This window comes from Patagioenas fasciata, chromosome 2 (genome assembly GCF_037038585.1).
Source record: "Patagioenas fasciata isolate bPatFas1 chromosome 2, bPatFas1.hap1, whole genome shotgun sequence".
Taxonomy (NCBI): Eukaryota; Metazoa; Chordata; class Aves; order Columbiformes; family Columbidae; genus Patagioenas; species Patagioenas fasciata.
In genome coordinates this window covers 55,821,520-55,839,508 of record NC_092521.1, presented here as the reverse complement: position 1 = coordinate 55,839,508, position 17,989 = coordinate 55,821,520, and the positions used below count along the sequence as shown (strand labels likewise).

General features: G+C 39.1%; 1 protein-coding gene across 13 annotated transcripts in view; it reads left to right on the top strand.

Moving 5' to 3' along the window:
* Positions 1-17,989, top strand: part of PIEZO2 (piezo type mechanosensitive ion channel component 2) — a 309,728-nt gene that overhangs the window by 221,089 nt on the left and 70,650 nt on the right. For 9 of the 13 annotated variants that reach the window (XM_071804264.1, XM_071804257.1, XM_071804259.1 and 6 more), the window contains 10 exons: positions 1,324-1,447; positions 3,109-3,386; positions 4,057-4,205; positions 4,942-5,115; positions 8,394-8,435; positions 12,704-12,736; positions 13,082-13,314; positions 15,878-16,038; positions 16,998-17,174; positions 17,353-17,478. In XM_071804264.1, the coding sequence (XP_071660365.1) occupies positions 1,324-1,447; positions 3,109-3,386; positions 4,057-4,205; positions 4,942-5,115; positions 8,394-8,435; positions 12,704-12,736; positions 13,082-13,314; positions 15,878-16,038; positions 16,998-17,174; positions 17,353-17,478 (1,497 nt within the window). The remainder of the gene's footprint in view (positions 1-1,323; positions 1,448-3,108; positions 3,387-4,056; positions 4,206-4,941; positions 5,116-8,393; positions 8,436-12,703; positions 12,737-13,081; positions 13,315-15,877; positions 16,039-16,997; positions 17,175-17,352; positions 17,479-17,989) is intronic. The other 4 variants (XM_071804261.1, XM_071804260.1, XM_065830958.2 and 1 more) reach the window with 1 other exon arrangement.

Below are 17,989 nucleotides of genomic sequence, written 5' to 3'. Positions count from 1 at the left end.
CTTCCTGCATAATTTTCTGCATGTTATATTTGTGTTTCATGATCTGAAAAGGAAAGAAAATGGATATTGTAAAAGGTGGACGAAGAGCATTTCTTTGGTCTGCAACCCTTCAAGACTTTTATTAGAGCCAGCTCTGGCTCTGGAAATACTAAAGAGAACAAGGTGTAAATGCAGCAGGGAGATGGAGCTAATCACGGCAGAACAAATCCATGTTTTACAATATCAGTGGTCTGTGTTGCAAAAGCCAGAGCTCCAGGAGGAAGCTGGAGAAGGTGTGACAACTCTCACAGGCTGACAGTCTTCTGCTGCAGCTCAGTGTTAGGCACCGCGTCAGTGAAAACAGCTGTCACCAGCCTGGGACCTCTCCACCACCAAGTACTTGTGCGTTAAATGAAAAACAGGAGAGGTCTTTACACTGTTCTACAGGCCTTGTCATTCTATTGTATGCAAAATACTTGGCTCTTACAAGTTTCCAATTTGAGATTTTCCTCTAGCTTATAAAGTAGTGAAATAGCCCTTGTTCTGCATCGCTGAATTCAGTGGAAATTTTGCAGAGTGTAGACATAAAATCAAGTCTGTGATGAACAGGCATCGTGGTTTTTTTCTGAATTTTGGCCATTTCTCAGTATTGCAAGCTGTCAAATTTAGCTTTTTGCAAAACACAGAAATGCAGTCTTCATTAAAGAGATTTATTTTTTCTAAGATGTCCTTCTATTACGGAATTATCTCTTAAAACTCTTCAAAGAATTAAGAGCCAACCTAAATCCCGTAACTGCTCCAAGTGCAAGGGATATTCAGTTGACTGTGTTCCTTGTAACTTAAAGACATGCAAAGAATTTTTTTATTTTTAAATTAGTTGCCTTTAAGCACTGGAAGTATCAAACCTCCTAAATCAAAAGACTTAGGATATATAACAAGCCCTAGCAATGACAATACGCTCACCTGTCTGTGCTTCTTGCCTGCAAAAAAGGAAAAATCAACAAAAATGGACAGGTGGACATATATAATGAAAAGATCCTTGTAAGACAGGAGTTAAAAACTGAATAGAACGGGGGAGAATAGAACCATATGAGTAAATACCTTTAAGAAAAGATGTGGAGTGAAAAGTTGTTACTCATTGGAAAAGTGCCAATGAAATACAGTTGTTTTTAATGCAGGCTGTTTCCTAAATGGCTTAACTTTAATAAAGATGTACTGTGATCCTATAATTTACTTTTTCTCATGGACAGACAAGACATGCAAAATTTATGAAAACATGTTTGTATTAGCAGGATTTAGGATGTACAATTAGTCTGTTGTTTTTGTTTTGATTTTTGTTTGCAGATTCTTTTCACAATTACTTTCTGGCTACTGCTTAGGCAACACCTCACTGAACAAAAAGCACTTCGGCTAAAAGAAGCTACTTTATCTGAGGTCAAAGTTGGAAATGAAGAAAATGAAGAAAAAGGTAAAGCACTGTCCAATTTTGTCCTTCAGTCATGATAAAATTTCTAGTTCCCGCATTTTTGTAATGCTGAAAGCAATTAGCAAGATACCTCATGTTAGCTAAGGAAGATAAGAGAAAAGCTGTGTGCACTTATCTCTTGGGATATAAAAATATATCAGCTACGAACTTCAGAAATGTAAATAAAATGCAAATTCTCTTTACTGTTGAACTGGAAAAAAAATAAGTAAGATAATTGAAATTACTCATTTGAGAAATGTCATGGAACTTTCAAATAATCAGTTTACTTCCATGTCTCAAACTTAAACCAGCAGATTAATTGCTGTAGGAGTTTAACCACAGGAAAAGAGTTTACATAGGAAAAATGAGTCGCTGAATTCCTTGGAAGCTCTGTTTGCACATAAACACTTCTATAAAACCAGAAGTTAAGCTATTAATTTCAATGGGAAAATAAGCATGTATATTTTCAGTGCAGGAGCTCATGCTATCAGAAGCATACCTGAGAGAAAAGTTTACTGGTACAGTTTCGGCTCATCTAGCAGCTCAGTGGCCTGATCTCTCTTTTTCTACTGGGCACATGTTCCCTCAGACATTTCTTGCCTTTTTCTCTCTCTCTGGATATTGATCTGAAAAAAACTTAAACTCACTGAAATGGTAGAAATCCAGTTTGGGAAGCAGTGATGTAGCGTCCTGTTTGAGTCATTACAATATTTGTCTTGGTAAAGTGTCTGATCAGTCTCAGAGCTGGACACTGCAAGGATTTGCCAAAGCAAGAGCAAGGAAAGAGTCTGAGAAGAGGGATGATGAGTGGGATAAAAGGAGTGGGCTAGCCTTTCAGTGGTGAAGTCTCTATGTTGTTCTCAATGTGAAGAAAAGTGTGACAGCTACGTGGGATGAGTTTTACAAGCCCTGTTATCTAGATACTTGCTTATGTGTACTTGCAATTGGGGAGACACTTTTCTTGCCCGCCGCAAGCCTCATAAAGTTAATAACTGGGGAATCCTGACCTCTTCATAGGGCGAAAGCAGCTTGTCTTTTCTGCAATGGCTGATGCACAGCAGAAGAAGTTGGAAAAGTGGTTTCATTCAAAACCAGCAGTGTAGTGCAGCATTTATATTTTTTTGAGCTTGTTTGATTTTACGTTAATGTTTTCTCTTGCTTGTGGTTTTTGGAGGTAACCAAAATATTCTCTAAAGGACGAAACTCAAGATGAGTGGCTCAAACTCAAGACAGGAGTTTAAACTGTAAACTCAATATGAGAGGTTTCTGGTGGTGCTGGTGGTTGCTTTGTTTTCCAGTTTAAAAGGTTTCTTGCCTGGGAGTATAGGTTTTGCCATGGGAAGTGTTTTGACTATTATGCATTATATTATATAAACCTTAGGCTCTAATTTTCCGCTACAGCTACCTGCATTTCAAAGTGAAGATGGGTGTCTGGTAAGGACATGTAGTTATGCACTGTATGGCTCCAGGAGCAGGTTGAAGCTCATGAAGTTAAAACTCCTTCCCCTGCTCTGGAGTCATCTATGATTCATAAATACAGTCTCTTGTGAATATGGTGTTTTAAGTTTCTGTGTTATGTGTACAGGTTTTACTTTCCACCCATTTAAATTCTTACCAAAAGTCCACAAAACAGACAGAGGCCAAATTTAACTCTGTATTTGCAGAAGAGGAGTTGCAAGAGGGAGAAGTGGCAGAAGAACAGGAGGAGAAGGAGAAGGAGAAAGAAAAAGAGAAGGAGAAGGAGGAGGAGGAAGAGGAAGAAGATGATGAGGATGAACAGGATATTATGAAAGTCTTGGGAAAGCTGGTGATGGCTATGTTCATCAAGTACTGGATTTACGTCTGTGGGGGCATGTTCTTCTTTGTCAGCTTTGAGGGCAGAATTGTCATGTACAAAATCATCTATATGGTACTGTTCCTCTTCTGCGTGGCCCTCTATCAGGTGAGAACTGTGTTAAATAAATTTTGTCCTTAAATACAATGGTTCATGCATTTACCTTGGTAATAAAGTAGCTCCAAATTGAATTAATAAACTGTGTTTGTTCTTTAGTTATATGCAACATAATAAGATCATTTGAAGGGGTTAAGACTAATTCTCCTTTAGCTTTTGCTTATTGTGACAGGCAAAGTGCAAATAGATTAGATGCATACAATATACACCTCTGCTTTGGGATTCCACCCCACATCACTGCAAGCTATGAAACCTGTGTGGGAAAATTCTGGGCCTGTGCATGTCCTTAATAGTCACCAGTTTTTGTGACAGCTGATCTACACAGCTTCTACCCTGAATGCACATGCAGTCCCTCTCCTCCTGGACTTTCATCACCTAATAGTGATGACACTGAGTGACTGAGGCTGTCCCTGGCCTTTATGCCTTTGGCCATGTCCCAACAGACATCTTTACACAAAAGTCTGTACTCAGGTGTATGTGCATCAGGAGTAAAAACTGTATCTCAATGAACTGTAGGTGCTATTGCGTAAGCATTGTTTAGTTCAGACCAGCTAGGTAAAATCGAATTCTTAGTGTATGTTTGCCTGTACAGCGTTGTCAGTATTTTTGTCAGTTTCTTTGCCTTCGGCTTGTTTCAACATCTTTAGTGTATGATTTTCAGGTGCACTATGAATGGTGGAGGAAGATTTTAAAATACTTCTGGATGTCAGTGGTTGTTTACACAATGTTGGTACTTATCTTCATCTATACATACCAGTTTGAATCATTCCCTGGCTTGTGGAAGAACATGACGGGCCTGGATGAAAACAAGTAAGCGTTTTCAATTAATTTAATTTTTTCTTTGGACTTTTGAGCTCAGTGTGATAGAATGCTCTGAGAAGCACTCTTCCTTCTTGTGAGGGAAAAACATCATAAACCCATCCCCAGGCATAGCTGACTTTAAGCTCTGAAGTCATAGCTTTATTGGTGTAACAGTAGAGATCAGCAAGAGCATGAGAGAGTCTCAGAAGAGTCGTATTTCCTCCCATCTGATGCCAAGACCTTGGCTCCTCTCCTGTTCCCAGTTAAGTACCAATAGTTCTTTCTATATCTTTGACCATAGGAGTAAGATCCAAAGAGAGATTAAGGGCAGATTTGTAGGATGTCTGGAGCTGATGAAGGTGGACCTTCCGTCCTGCTAATGAGGGGGGCTGAGTTTCTTCCTCCTTGGGCATTTCTCAGCAGGAGCTTACATGAGAAAGTATGTGCAGTATGAGTGGATCTCCAGTGCAGGGCTTTCAGTCAGGGACAACTCGTCTTGTTCAAGAGATCTGTGGCAGGGTTGATTCATTTATATCTCTACATTTGCAGTATCTCCCTACATTACTGAGTCCAAATGCAAGATATTTGCGTTGTGAAACTTGCTGGTTTAGAAGAATTTAAACAACTAAAACCACATAACAAGTACTAGCCTCTTATTTCCCATTGCAAATGATTAGTGATGTTTCCTGGCAAGGAAAATATTTTGGTATGAAAAGGTGACTTAGTGACTTACTTTTTTTTCCAGACTAGCAGACCTTGGCTTAAAACGATTTTCTGTGGCTGAGCTATTCACACGCATCTTTATACCCACCTCCTTCCTACTGGCGTGTATCTTACACCTTCACTACTTTCATGACCGATTTCTCCAGCTCACTGATTTAAAAGCTGTAACCAGCAAACAGGACAACACTATCTACAGGTAAAGAAACAAAGTAAATGGAGCTGTTCATTATCTGTATGAAAATGCTCTTTCCGACTGTATGGTAATGCTCATGTTTCATTAGATGTTATTTGCCTTTGCTATGACTGCCTGGTTTAAAAAGAAGTGAGAAAAAATAAGCAACATCCTAATTTAGTGGCAGGTGTCCCTGCCCATTGCAGAGAGGTTGGAAATAGATGATCTTTAAGGTCCCTTCCAACTCAAACTATTCTATGATTCTGTACAGCACCTGGCTAAATAAACCACAACCAAAGTATCTATTTTCCACCACTTTCCCCTACATGTTAAGGTTTTTTTCATTTTGGGGTACATTTTCAAAGGTACTGATAATATTTATGTATTTATTTGTCTCATTGTCTTTGTCATTTAATGGGAGTTAGAAGTTTAATTGCTATATGTGCATTTTGTAAGTCCCATCAATAATAGAAAATATGGCTTTTAATTTGGGTCACTTCCATTTTTCAATGTCAATTCTGAGGGCCAAACAAAGATTGGGAGACCTTTGGCAAATACCACATCTGCATTGGACAATTAAGCCTTTTTGAGAAGCTGAGCTTCAAATATGGAAAAATCCCAAACCTGTAGTCACTCTTTAAAGTACTGACCCTTGGCTTTGTTAACTCTTTGAGACATTCAGCAGTCTCATCAAGAAGTTCATTAGCTTTTTTTCATGACTCCAGGTCCTCATTTTTGCTCTGTTTAACCCTTCCATTATCTCCTGCATACAAACATATCTGGCCTAGAATCATGCTTCAGGAGTATGGTACATGGTATCATATTATGCAATGACATTTACACTAGTTCTTTGAAGAAACCAATTAATTTAGACACTGTTTTAAAAGTGTTTAAAAGTGTTTGCCTGCCCAATGTTAAAAGTAACTCAGCTGCAGTTCTGTGCATGGGGACTAGCTCCATAACATCAGGTATGCCACAGTGTGTTGTGGAATAATGGCAGTTTACCTTAGAGAATTCTGTTTTGGAATTTGCTAGATTTACAAAAGAATTTCAGATATTTTTCATGTGCTCAATTTAATATGAAGCAACTTTACAGTGTATGCTACAAGTATGTTTGTGTTTCCTATTGGCTGTGGATGTGAATAAGCTCTGCTTTTTTTTTTTTCTGTATTTAAATAAGTTGCCAAAACCAGAACAAATCAAACTTGATAAAATTTCCTAACAATGTTGTATTATTTAGTAACTTACCTTTTAAAATGACTGTTCGCATAATAATTCTTCCTTTCACTTTTCTTGAATTGCTAAATCTGATGGTAGATTCAAGGGCCCTTTGAAATGGCCTGTGAGCAAACTTTCTTTGCCCATAGCAGACTTTCTGTCCAGCAGCAGGTGTACGTCAATATCTCTGAACTGGTCATCCAAGCCCTGAAACCAAAGCCCAGATAGGTGTCTGAGCTGAAACAGGGGTTGTTCCTGGGCTGAGGCATTTTGGTGGAATGCACAACAGTTTGCAGTAACTGCACAAGCTCTTCCGTAGCCCAAGCACTTTGCACTTGTGCTGAGTAACATAGAAACACCTTCCACCTCACTCCTAGTGTGATCCGGTAGGCACAAAATGGAAAAGGCAACCTGTGGCACTCCCAAGATTTAGGTGGGTTCCTGGTGCAGCACACTCTGCTTGTGAAACTATTACTTGCAAATCTCTCTGTTATGCATGAAAGATAGCAAAATATTAGCTACAGCTCTCCAAATGCTGGCATGAAGAGAATCACTGTGACTGAACTGTGACTAAAGTTACATCATTCTTGAAGGATGGCATCACTGCAGTTAGACACAAAATGTTTTCAGTGACCTTTGAGAGACAAAAAAATACCATTGCTGGTAAAGAAGGTTGTAGGATGTAGATTTTATTGATAGTGACATTTTTGCCAGGAGTAAGTAGCCTTAAGGTGCTGACAGTAGACACGTTGTCACACTAGGCTTTTTACTGAAGTGACAGGTGAAGAGGATGATGTGATACCATTAGACTTTTTGTCTTGCTGATATATTGCTATTTTTTAAAGTATAAATGTGTACTAGATTGCATTGAGCTGTCAGATAAATAGCTAGATATTTTTAACTCTTAAATTTGGTGTATGCTACATTTACCATTTTGTAGTATTTCAAAAGCAGAGTTTCCTGTGTAACCTCATCTAGGTGTTCCTGCTCCGGCAGGGGGATTGGACTAGATGATCTTTCAAGGTCCCTTCCAATCCCTAACATTCTGTGATTCTGTGATTTCTTCCTCCTCAGAAACTTTCACAAGTGTGTCCAGTACCCAAATCAGAATTCTTTTTCAGGTTTGCATTACCATAAACCATGCTTGACATCTAAAGATCCAGCTGTTTTCTTCCCTCTTGATGCAATTAATCAGTACTGAGCATCAGCCAGCTTTACAGTACAAAGCTTCAGGATGAGAGCTCATCTGACGTTTGTGTTGATGATACATGAAGCTGGATAAGTACTAGCACAACAACCATCTCCAGCTTAACAGTAATGCTAGCAATAGAAATAAGTTGCAGGGACAACTAAAACATAGGTTTAAGGCTCATATGTAAATGTGCAATCTTCTTACAAAGCCACTAAAACTTCACTATCTCTTTGAAAACATTTACCTTTCAAAACTGCTTTTATGCTGCTTCTTTTGCAACAGACAAAAAACTTTAAATAAAGAAACTAAATCTTAATTTTGAGTAAGCAGACAGAACTCAATCATTTAATAGCAAACTTGTTAAAACAACCACAGAAGATGAGAATTAGTCATGAAAGTAATAGAGAAAGTAGCTTTAGTTCCTCCATCTGCCCCTGAACAGTTGTGTATGATTATGTTTGTGCCTAACTGAAGAGTCCTGTTAAAATTGCTGAGACTCTTCATGTATTAAGATGCTGCTTTACATGAGCAAAGTTTGCAGAGTGTGTTCAAGAGTAAGGCTCTATTTTTAAAAATAGGAATATTCTAAGACTTACTTGCGATAAAGCAGTAGAGGCTGTTCTCATATTTTGGGGACTATGAAAAGTACTTTTAGTTCTAACTAACGTTGCATAAAGTCTAAATGTCTAAGTATTGCATTTATAAGCTTCTTAGACGTTTTGCTGCATGATGCGTATTAAGCTTTCAGATTGTGCTTTGTTATGACAATGTGTCTCTCTTGTTACACAGTAAAGTGCATTCGTTACTGTTTAATGATTTCCTTCTCTCTCTCTCTAATTCTTTTCCCATTTTCATCTCATGCATTCTTGTGCTTTCATCTCCCACCTCATAGCCATGCCAAAGTCAATGGCCGAGTTTATCTAATAATTAATAGGTGGGTACTTCAATTCTTCCTTTTCTTTAAAACAAACATACCTTAACTTATTTGTTACTTTCTAATTGCCTTAAAGCAAATATATATTCTTGCTGCACAATACTAAGGAGTAAGCAGGGAGAGAATTGTTTGGTATCGTAGTCTTCTAAAGCTGGTGAAGTAGCTAATACATCTGTCCTGCATATGTATATGTTGTGAGTTCATCTTCCAGCTGGGAATTCTTTCCTTAAACTTTGCCCGTACAGGAGTAATTGGTGCTATTTGTAATTGGCTGTGGACAGTAGACCTGGTTGAGGATGCTCGTTTGTCTACCCTTTGTGCATGGAAAGATGCATGCCTGCACGTGCACATGTACACAAAGACACGCAGACACACACAAGCCGCTAAGAAAAGGAATTTGAGGGTCAGGTCTGTTAAATGTATAGTGTATATTATGAGTTTGTACAGGCTGAGATTTCCCAATTCAGAGACAGAAATGCAACGCACAAGACACTGAAATGCTGCATGCTAAGGCTGGTAATTCATGACTGAGGTGGGTACTGCAGGGTCCAATCTACACAAGCCCATATTGCCATCATTGTTGTCCCTTTATAAATGACCTCTCAAAAAGAGTTCCATAGAGATTTCTTTCAAAATATTTGGCTGGAGTATATGTGGGCTTTTGTTTAATCAGTTCTGAGAATAGAAGAACTTCTGAGTTTGTTGTCACTACTGAATATAAACAGAAAAACCAAGAAAATCCCCTGTTTAGATATTTGTGACTACCTGCCCTAAGAAGAAGTTAATTTATGTGTCATGTTCACGCTCCTTCTTCAAATGTCATCACAGAGTTTAAACCAGGGTTCTTAAAAGTTCACCAGAGCTGTAAAACTGGCCTGTAGGAAGCCTGTGTGTTGGGGAGCAGCGAGGGCGGGCAGCTCAGCGAGAGCAACCAAGCCAGGAGCTGAGAGGCACGACCAGGAAGCAAGGCTGGGCTCTCACCGACAGGGAATCGGGAATGGAAACCAGCAACTGAGGGTGAGGATCAGGTCTGGAGATGGTGACAAGGGTGAGCCCCCACCTGATGAGCTCCCAGCAAGTCCATGAAGATAAGCCAGATCTGAGGTGAAGGCAAAGAGTTGGGCTGTGTGTCAGGTTTTGGATCAGGAGGGCACGGGAACAGGCGCAGACACAGCTGCCGTGCAGCTGAAGTCTAGGGCCTCAGTATGACAGCAATTCCCAAAGGAAGGAGAATCACCCTGTGTGCTGAGGCTTCTCCACACATCCCAGCACATCCCAGCCAGCTGACCTTGGATACAGGCAGAAAAAATCCCTTTAAGGGCAGAAAAGCACTCAAGGTCCTGCCAGTGGAGGTATGGCACTGTGTTCTCAGTTTGAGTCTTGCATGCCAAATACTTAGAAGATAGGTCACCAACATTCTGCAGACTGGAGAGCTTTATGTTATTAAGGCTGTGCATGACTGATGCTTGAGGAATTTTTTTGGGACAGAAAGCTTCAATCAATTAATAAACTGATCACAAAACATTATCAAAGGCAAAAGGTGCTTCATAATGCATCCAGCAAGTTGTTATTAATTAATCTTCTGCTTTAGCAAATTAGGAATAGATGAAAGTACTAGTCTAGCAAGGACCTGGGACACATGCCTGATTTTAATGCCTTTGCAATTGCTTTGATACATAAAACCAGATCTACTAGTATACTTCTCATTATTGACACCCTATTGGATGAATTTGAGGGTAAGAACTGCTCTCATTTAAAATGATTTGTGACTGTACCTTCAAGTCTTGTTGTCTGCATTATTGTTTAGTTATTTATCTTCCTAAGTATCAGACACAATACCTTTATGTTATTTTGGATGATTTCCAATCAGTATGTGGTTTCCAGCCTGAAGTTACTTCTAACTAGCTGTGAAGCCTGTATGGGCAGCTTGTCTTAGATATTCTAAACTAGTGCAGTTTTTATATCCTAATACCTCTGTGTTGTCTGTTACATGATACCATGTGATCTTTCAGTGAAAATAAAACTAAAAAAAAAAAAAAAAGGAACAACAACCCTATCAATAAATGAGGAGGTTTGGGAAGAACAAATGCAAGCAAAGTAACTTTTTGAACAGTGGGCAGGGCTTTTTATCTAACCTTGGGTCTCCTGAGCACACAGTCCCATGCTCAAGCCTACTGATGTCAATAAACTAAGCCCCGAGATACTGAAAACTAAGCTTATACTGAGGCTTTATCAGGTACACATATTGCATGTACCCATCTTTATAACCCCATCACCTTCTGGATCTCCTGGATGTGAATGGGAGTTGTATGAATAAGAGAAAGATGAGTCTTGTCATACAAAATCCTGTAGGGTTACTGTGTTTCTGTCCAGTTTACACTGAGGTAAGTCAGTAAGTCCTTGATTTACACCAGTGTGAATGTAGGTTTTTCCATTATAAAAGTCAGGTGGGAAGATACCTCACAAAAATCAATGCAATTGCCCGTGTGCAAAACCTGTCCGATTGCATGGATACTTTCATTTAATTGGGTATTGCCTTTTAAATGGGCTCTAATAATTTATAGTGATCAGGCATTTTCATATTATTTGAACTCAACTGAAAATTCATTCTCTCTTCTTTATACATGACCTCCTGTTGGTACATTAGTAGAGCTTTAGGTAGGTGTGTGAAGTTAGATGATGTAATTCTAGGGAATACTGTTGTTTAGTCATTTACAGAGATTTGAATATCCTTTCAGTATATATACTAACTGAAATATGAAAGTATGTCAGAGATAAAGCCCTATTTTCAGTAGCCAATGCTACTGAATATATTGTTGACTGTAAAAGATTGTCAGATTATTGGACACTCAGGTTCATTGCCCAGTTCATGGTGAAGGATTTTATTAGTCATTGACATTGATTTACTTATTCAGTGAGATTGTTTGGTGCTTGGCTGTCTTGTTAAACTTCTAAACCACCTTTTCTGCTTTTTGGTACTTGGTATGGTATTTCTACTTCAAGATTGTTTAGTCAAATTTCTGTAGTTTTTGCCCTTATTTAAGGCACTGAAGTTTCCATCTTAAAGAAACTGCAACTCCAAAACATTCAAAAAGTAATTCTGCTTCTTTGACTTGCTCATTGACTGCTTAGCCAATGCTCTTATTTTTTAAGGATCAGATGGATAAATGCAGATTTTAGTTTCTTGAACAGTAAAAATCTTAGTTAAAATTGACAGAATTTCCTGCCTAAATGCCAGAATTTCACGTCATGAAAAAATAAAACTCTGAGATGATACTGTAGCATATTAAAGTTACTTTCAGTAGTCTAGGAACAGTCTAACAGGTGCTTGAAAGTATGCTGAGTGTAGTAATTTCAATAGCATAACTAAACATTTAGTGATCTGATTGTATAGATATGCCCTTGCCAAAGGGAGACTTTATTGCAAGAAGTCAAATGCAAAGGAACTATTTATGGCAGTAAGCGCTGTGCTCGGCATAGCACATAGGATCAGGGACTTAAGAAGGGTAGGTTTTCTGCAAATATGGGAGGTGAGTCCCAACAGTACAGCTGGGGTCAAAAAAAAAAAAAAAAGAATGTATCTGAAGCCATAAGAGATTCAGTGAAAAAAAATTATATAATAAATAAATCTCAGAAAAACTGACACCATGGCAATAGAGAACATGGCAATAGAGAAATACCATTTCCTTGTTCAATCAGTTGTATCGCAGTTTTGGTAGTCTGAAAATTACTGATAGATTTAGTAAGAGACAGACAGAAAATTAAGAAAAATCCTCTGTGAGATGTAGAACAGAGAGAATGAATGGCACTATCAAAGAGAGACATGATAAAACATACTGAAGCCACAGCCATGGAATTTTTGCTTTTGTTTCTTCCCACATATATAGCTGGAAGAAAACTTGCAAATTCCTTGGCTTCCCAGCTTCATCTTTCAAGTGGAAGAAGGTGGAAAGGCATTCACAGTAGCTGGTCGGATATTTGTAATGGTTCAGCTGTGTTACTGACAGCATGGTACAGCACTGACCATGTTTAACACTGGTGTAAACAGGTTGCCCCCTTTCCATCTGTGCTGCAGTTCTTTATTTCTTTATAGAAGCACCCTGTGAATGTCATGATGGCATGCTCTTGGCATCAGAAGGCTTCTGCAGATGGAGTAGGAGAACGCTTTATGACTTGTGATGTAGCATGACATATTTGTCGATGACCTTCTTCTGTAACCCCTCTGTTCTCATCTCCCTTTTTCTTTCTGTTCCAATTACTTTGAGCAGCCTCAAGAAAAAAATACCAAACCACCAAAATGAGTAAGTTCCCTATGAAGTCATGAAATGTTTCCTCTTAAACAATGTCATTTCATGCTTCTACATCTTAAACTCTGACCATTTCCTCCAGTGAGGAAAATGTCAAGTTTAAGTGCCAATACCACTCATTACTAACTAACCATTAGTATCTGAGTGAGAAGGAGTTACTAATACATTCCAACTCAATTTGCAGTGTATGTTTGGAGAAAGTACCAGAATCATTAACTTTTCCACTTCTAAGGCATTTTCCATGAATGGTTTATTTTTTCTAATTATACCTTGTGAAAAAGAAAAACACTACAATGCCATTACTGGTCAGTTTGCTGACATGCTACTATTTACCAACAGACTGGTGCACCAAGATGGAAGCCTGCCTGACATAACTATGATGAATTTGACAGCCAGCAGAGAAAAGGAAGAGGATAAAATGCTGGAAGGGGCTGGTGAGAAAAGAACGGAAGATCCAGAGGGGGAGGGAGGGATAGGGAGGGTCGAAAAAGGAAAAGAAGAAGAAAAGGAAGATGAGGACAAGGAAGACGATTATGATGAAGACAATGAATCAGAGGAAGAAGAAACGACAGGTAAGCTCTGCAGATTGCAGATTTTGCTTTCCTCAGCCTTAGTTAACAGTGGCAACAGATGGTTCATTCTTGGTCACCCTTGCTCACTTCAATCATCAGGTTTTCCTTCTAGTTTTACGTATGGTCTTTACCAATAGAACCTGAACTGAGCAGATGGCTACTTGTCAATTATTCAACAAGCTACAGTCTCTTCTAGGGAAAATCATACTGTTTCTGTAGGATGCTGAGAGGATGAAAACAAAGGAAACCCCACCTCTTCCTTCTAGGTGGTCTGGGGTGGATTAATAGGAGACTATCCCAAATCCTAAGAACTCCTTTAAAGTGAAAGCTCTTTATAATAAAGAAAATACACATATATATTTAATCTCTGATACCGCATGCTTTCAAGGCACTCCACTCCAGAAGTCCCAATAGCTTTGCTTCATTATTCATGTGCACATTAGTGTCATATCTTTCACTTCTGCAGATGGAATGTGTAATTGGTGCCAGATGAACATAAAAATGCTTAAGGGCAGACATGGGTAAGGCTGATGTTGTCATCCTTGATATTGCTAGGATGAACTAACATGAATTATTCCTGTGACTCAATTTGGAATATGAGCCATGAGTGAAAACCAGAGAAGGGTGTTTAACACCCAAGGAAGCTCTGTTTGGAGATGACCTTACCACAGAGTTAGTTTTTCATGCCAATACTCAAAGGACTGCAACACGTAGATAGGGACAGAGTCTTTGTCAAGGCAAAATGGCAGTGTGTGTAGCTTAGCTGCCTCAGGAGGGCTAAGCTGAAATTATTTGTCTTTCCTGGCTGAGACATCTTCCCTCACAGAGGTCTTTATGGACCATGGAAAACTTTCTTGGCCAGCTCTCATGCAGTCTGTGAGAAGTGATGAGTTTGTTGCACTCTGGCCACCCCTGCATGCTGGAAGGGCTTGGGGACAGAGGCCAGAAGCTAGAGGTTACCCTGTGCAGCAACACATGCCAGCAGGGAAGTGGGGAGCTGCAGTCTTCTCCCTGGCACACTCTCTGCACCACAGGCAGTGGGGCTTGGCAACAGCACAAGGTGCTGCTTGCCATGTGTGATCCATCCTTAAACTGTACATGCATTTGTTTCTACCAGCAAGTTATGTCATATGCCTTGCGTGGTGGTAACACTGCAAATTAAAATAAATGCAATGAAAGAATGACTGAGAACATCTACTTCTATAAATAAAGACTTTCTGAAAAAAACACTCATTGTTCTTATAAAAACACACGTGAGGGATTGGAGTTCTATAGCTTAATTAATTTTTCAAATTTAATTATTTAGTCATGGCATTTACATCACTGTTTTACTCTGTTTTACTCTGTTTTTTCACACAAATATACAGAGGATAATAATCTCAGTTTGCTTTATATATAAAAGAACCAGATAAGTTGAGATAATTACATACATAAGCTGGTAACTCATTTGCATTTTTACAGCTTAGACAGTGATGTGCTTTGGTTTCATTTGCAAACATTTTTGTCTCTGATGTTAACCATAAGAATATTCTCACAGCATGCAAAATCCTTCCATATCTCCAAAATGCTTCTGAAATCTCTCATATGCTTAACCTTCTGTGATTATGTGATATAGAGTGAAGATTTTATACCAATATATACCAGCCTGGTGAAACAATTTTATACCTAGCCCATAAGTAAACAGGGCGTTTAGAGAGTACTGTTCAGCATATGTGTTGTCATGTATACTCATATATAATAGATGTTGCCACATGCTTCCTCACTGGGTTGTGACTGGCGAGGATGGCTTTTTTAGCAAAATACTGTCTGTGAAGGGATATGTTCACCCAGTTTCAGGATCTTCACTTACTAAGACTCACTTTTCAACTGAGAGACATGTGCAACTGGACTGCAATTTGCCTTGTCTGTTTCAGATGTCTGTTCTGGGATGGCACAAGTCATGCTCTAGGAGGGTGTGCTGTTTGCAAGGCAGTTTAGATAACTCTGACATATGAAGACATCTATAGTATAGCTGTCTAAACCCATATGACAAGAATCCTACTCCTAGTGTACATGGATCTCTTCCAGGTTGGCTCAAAAGCTTTCTGAATAGCAGTAGTCTGTGCTTTCTGAAAATAGACTCGGTCCATTGCTTCCAAACATCAAACAAAATCATGTTTTTTCTCAGCTAGATAAGGGCCAGGGGGGAAGCATCTCAGATCTAGGCCCTGGATGGGATCCGTAAACTTAGGTCTAAAGATACTGGAGGAAAATGGAGCCCATGAAGGGCTCCGCTAGAGAGGAGTAAAAGCAGAATTGACAAGGGAAGACACTGCTACCCTTTTGAAGTGAGGAATCCTTTCAGTGAATGTGGGTCAGAAGGGAGAACACCACAGCTGAGCAGGCCTCAACCCCATTTTGTCTTAGTTAACCACTGAGGCATACCTTTAACGTCTTACTTCTCTTACTCTGAGGTGTAGAAGAGAAGTAGAAAGCTCTTTGTAGTGTAGTGGAGCATTCCTTTTTACAGATATCCTCTGTTTTTCTCCCCCCCCAATGGTTCTCTGCTTGAACATCTCTGCAGACTTAAGGAACAAGTGGCATCTGGTGATCGACCGCCTTACAGTGCTGTTTTTGAAATTCCTGGAGTATTTTCATAAGATGCAAGTCTTTGTGTGGTGGCTGTTGGAGCTGCACATCATCAAAATCGTTTCCTCTTACATCATCTGGGTCACGGTGAAAGAGGCAAGTAAACACCCACTGCCAAAATCTTAGCCATGGTGGAGGCTTGTCATCATCAGCTGTGCAGTGGCACACCCAAATGTAGGGAGATGCTTTCCTCGTATCAGACCTCACTCAAATTGCAGGATCCAGCTGGGCTTGTCAGCTGCTGGGGATCTGCCTTGACATCTTCTTCCACAGTGATATTCTATCTGCCTAGATATTTTCAGCCTTTTCCTCTTCTCCAGATATTAAGGTTTTATTAGTCTAATTCTTTGGACTCGAGAGACATAATTCTTCTTCTGCTCAAGTTGGCTGTGGGCATCATCCAGGGATGGAGGATGCAGAAAAGGGTTGCAAAGGAACATCTAGGGAAATTACTTTAAGTGGGTCTGGTGCTGAAGAAAAAGGAACATGGAACTATGCCTAAAGAAAAAGGGAGGAACACCTTTAACTGTGCCTTTGGTGTGGGTGGTGTGAATTTTCTAGCTGACATAACCATTCCTTGAACAGGGTAGTTGCACTGGATCACTAAAAAAAATATATATATATATATATAAAATCCTTTTTCTCACAACTTTGAAGGGAAAAGGGTCAAAAGAATGAAGGTGGGTTCCACTTATGCACAGATCTGTATCATCTCTTCTTTGTTTCATGTATACGAAAGCAAATGAATCAGCATGTGGTACTTTGTATTGCATGTCTGTTTGTAGGATGGGTATGCAGTTTTGTGGGTCTAGGAGTAATAATATTATGTACGAGATAACATTCTTTATAAGCTATGAAGTATTTCCTTCTTCAGTACCCACTTCATGTCTGTGTTGTTGTGAATATTGTAAATTTTTTTCAGTATTTTTCTCACAGTTTTTCTATGTCCCTTTCTTTCTTTTGAATGATTTTTTTTTAACTACTGTGGGAAAGGTTAGACTTTCACAGGTCTCTTGTTATTCCATGTAATTTCCATCCTGTTTTTGTGTTTTCAGGTGTCTCTGTTTAACTTTGTGTTTCTAATTGCCTGGGCTCTTGCTTTGCCATATGCTCAGTTTCGCCCATTGGCATCAAGTATCTGCACTGTTTGGACATGTGTGATTATTGTCTGCAAAATGTTGTATCAGCTCACATCTATTGATCCCAGCACTTTTTCCAGTAACTGTACATTGGTGAGTACAAGTGCATATTAAAAAGGCTTGACTGCTGCCTTCTTCAATGAAGAAGAGCGACAGGAACCATATCAAGTACTGAAAATTACAGTTCACCTGATGTATTATTGCTGATTACCATTCTGCCTCCAGGCAGCCTTAAACTCATTTTTTATAAATGGCTGCATTTTCTTTTTAGCCAGGAGAGAATGAAACTAAGGTCAATTTAGAAGAACTCAAAACCTCAGTCCTCTACAGTGGACCAGTTGATCCCGCAGAGTGGGTTGGATTGAGGAAGTCTTATCCCCTGCTCGTGTACTTAAGGGTAACTTCTTCAATTATCTGTATTGAGATATTTTCTTATTTGTGATGAAATTAGCAATGTCTTTGAAATAAACCATCTGCCACACACACACACACAAAAGTATAATGCAAGCCATTGATAATAAGGAAGTACAAAGGAGAAGATACAGCAGTAAGCCGTATCTGTTACATAGGATGTTTCCAGAATGGATTCACTACCAATTAAGATCATCTGCATGTAGAAGTATGGCTTTCTGACTCCATCTGTTAAAAGCACTCCAAGAAATGTGATATTTAAGAACTCTAAGTAATTAAGAGGTACATAGCTTTCAGGTATAAAAGGACCGATGGGTATAATCGGAGTGATTGCCTTGAATGACAGTATATGCATATAAGCAGATAATATTTTAAAATGCTTATTCTTTAGCCACAGCTTAGAAAATATAATGGCTTAAGAGAATAATACATTCAGACACCAGTAAGTGGATGTCCTTTGTTTTTCTTCCTGTTTGTGGTTGATGCCTGTGAGCAGT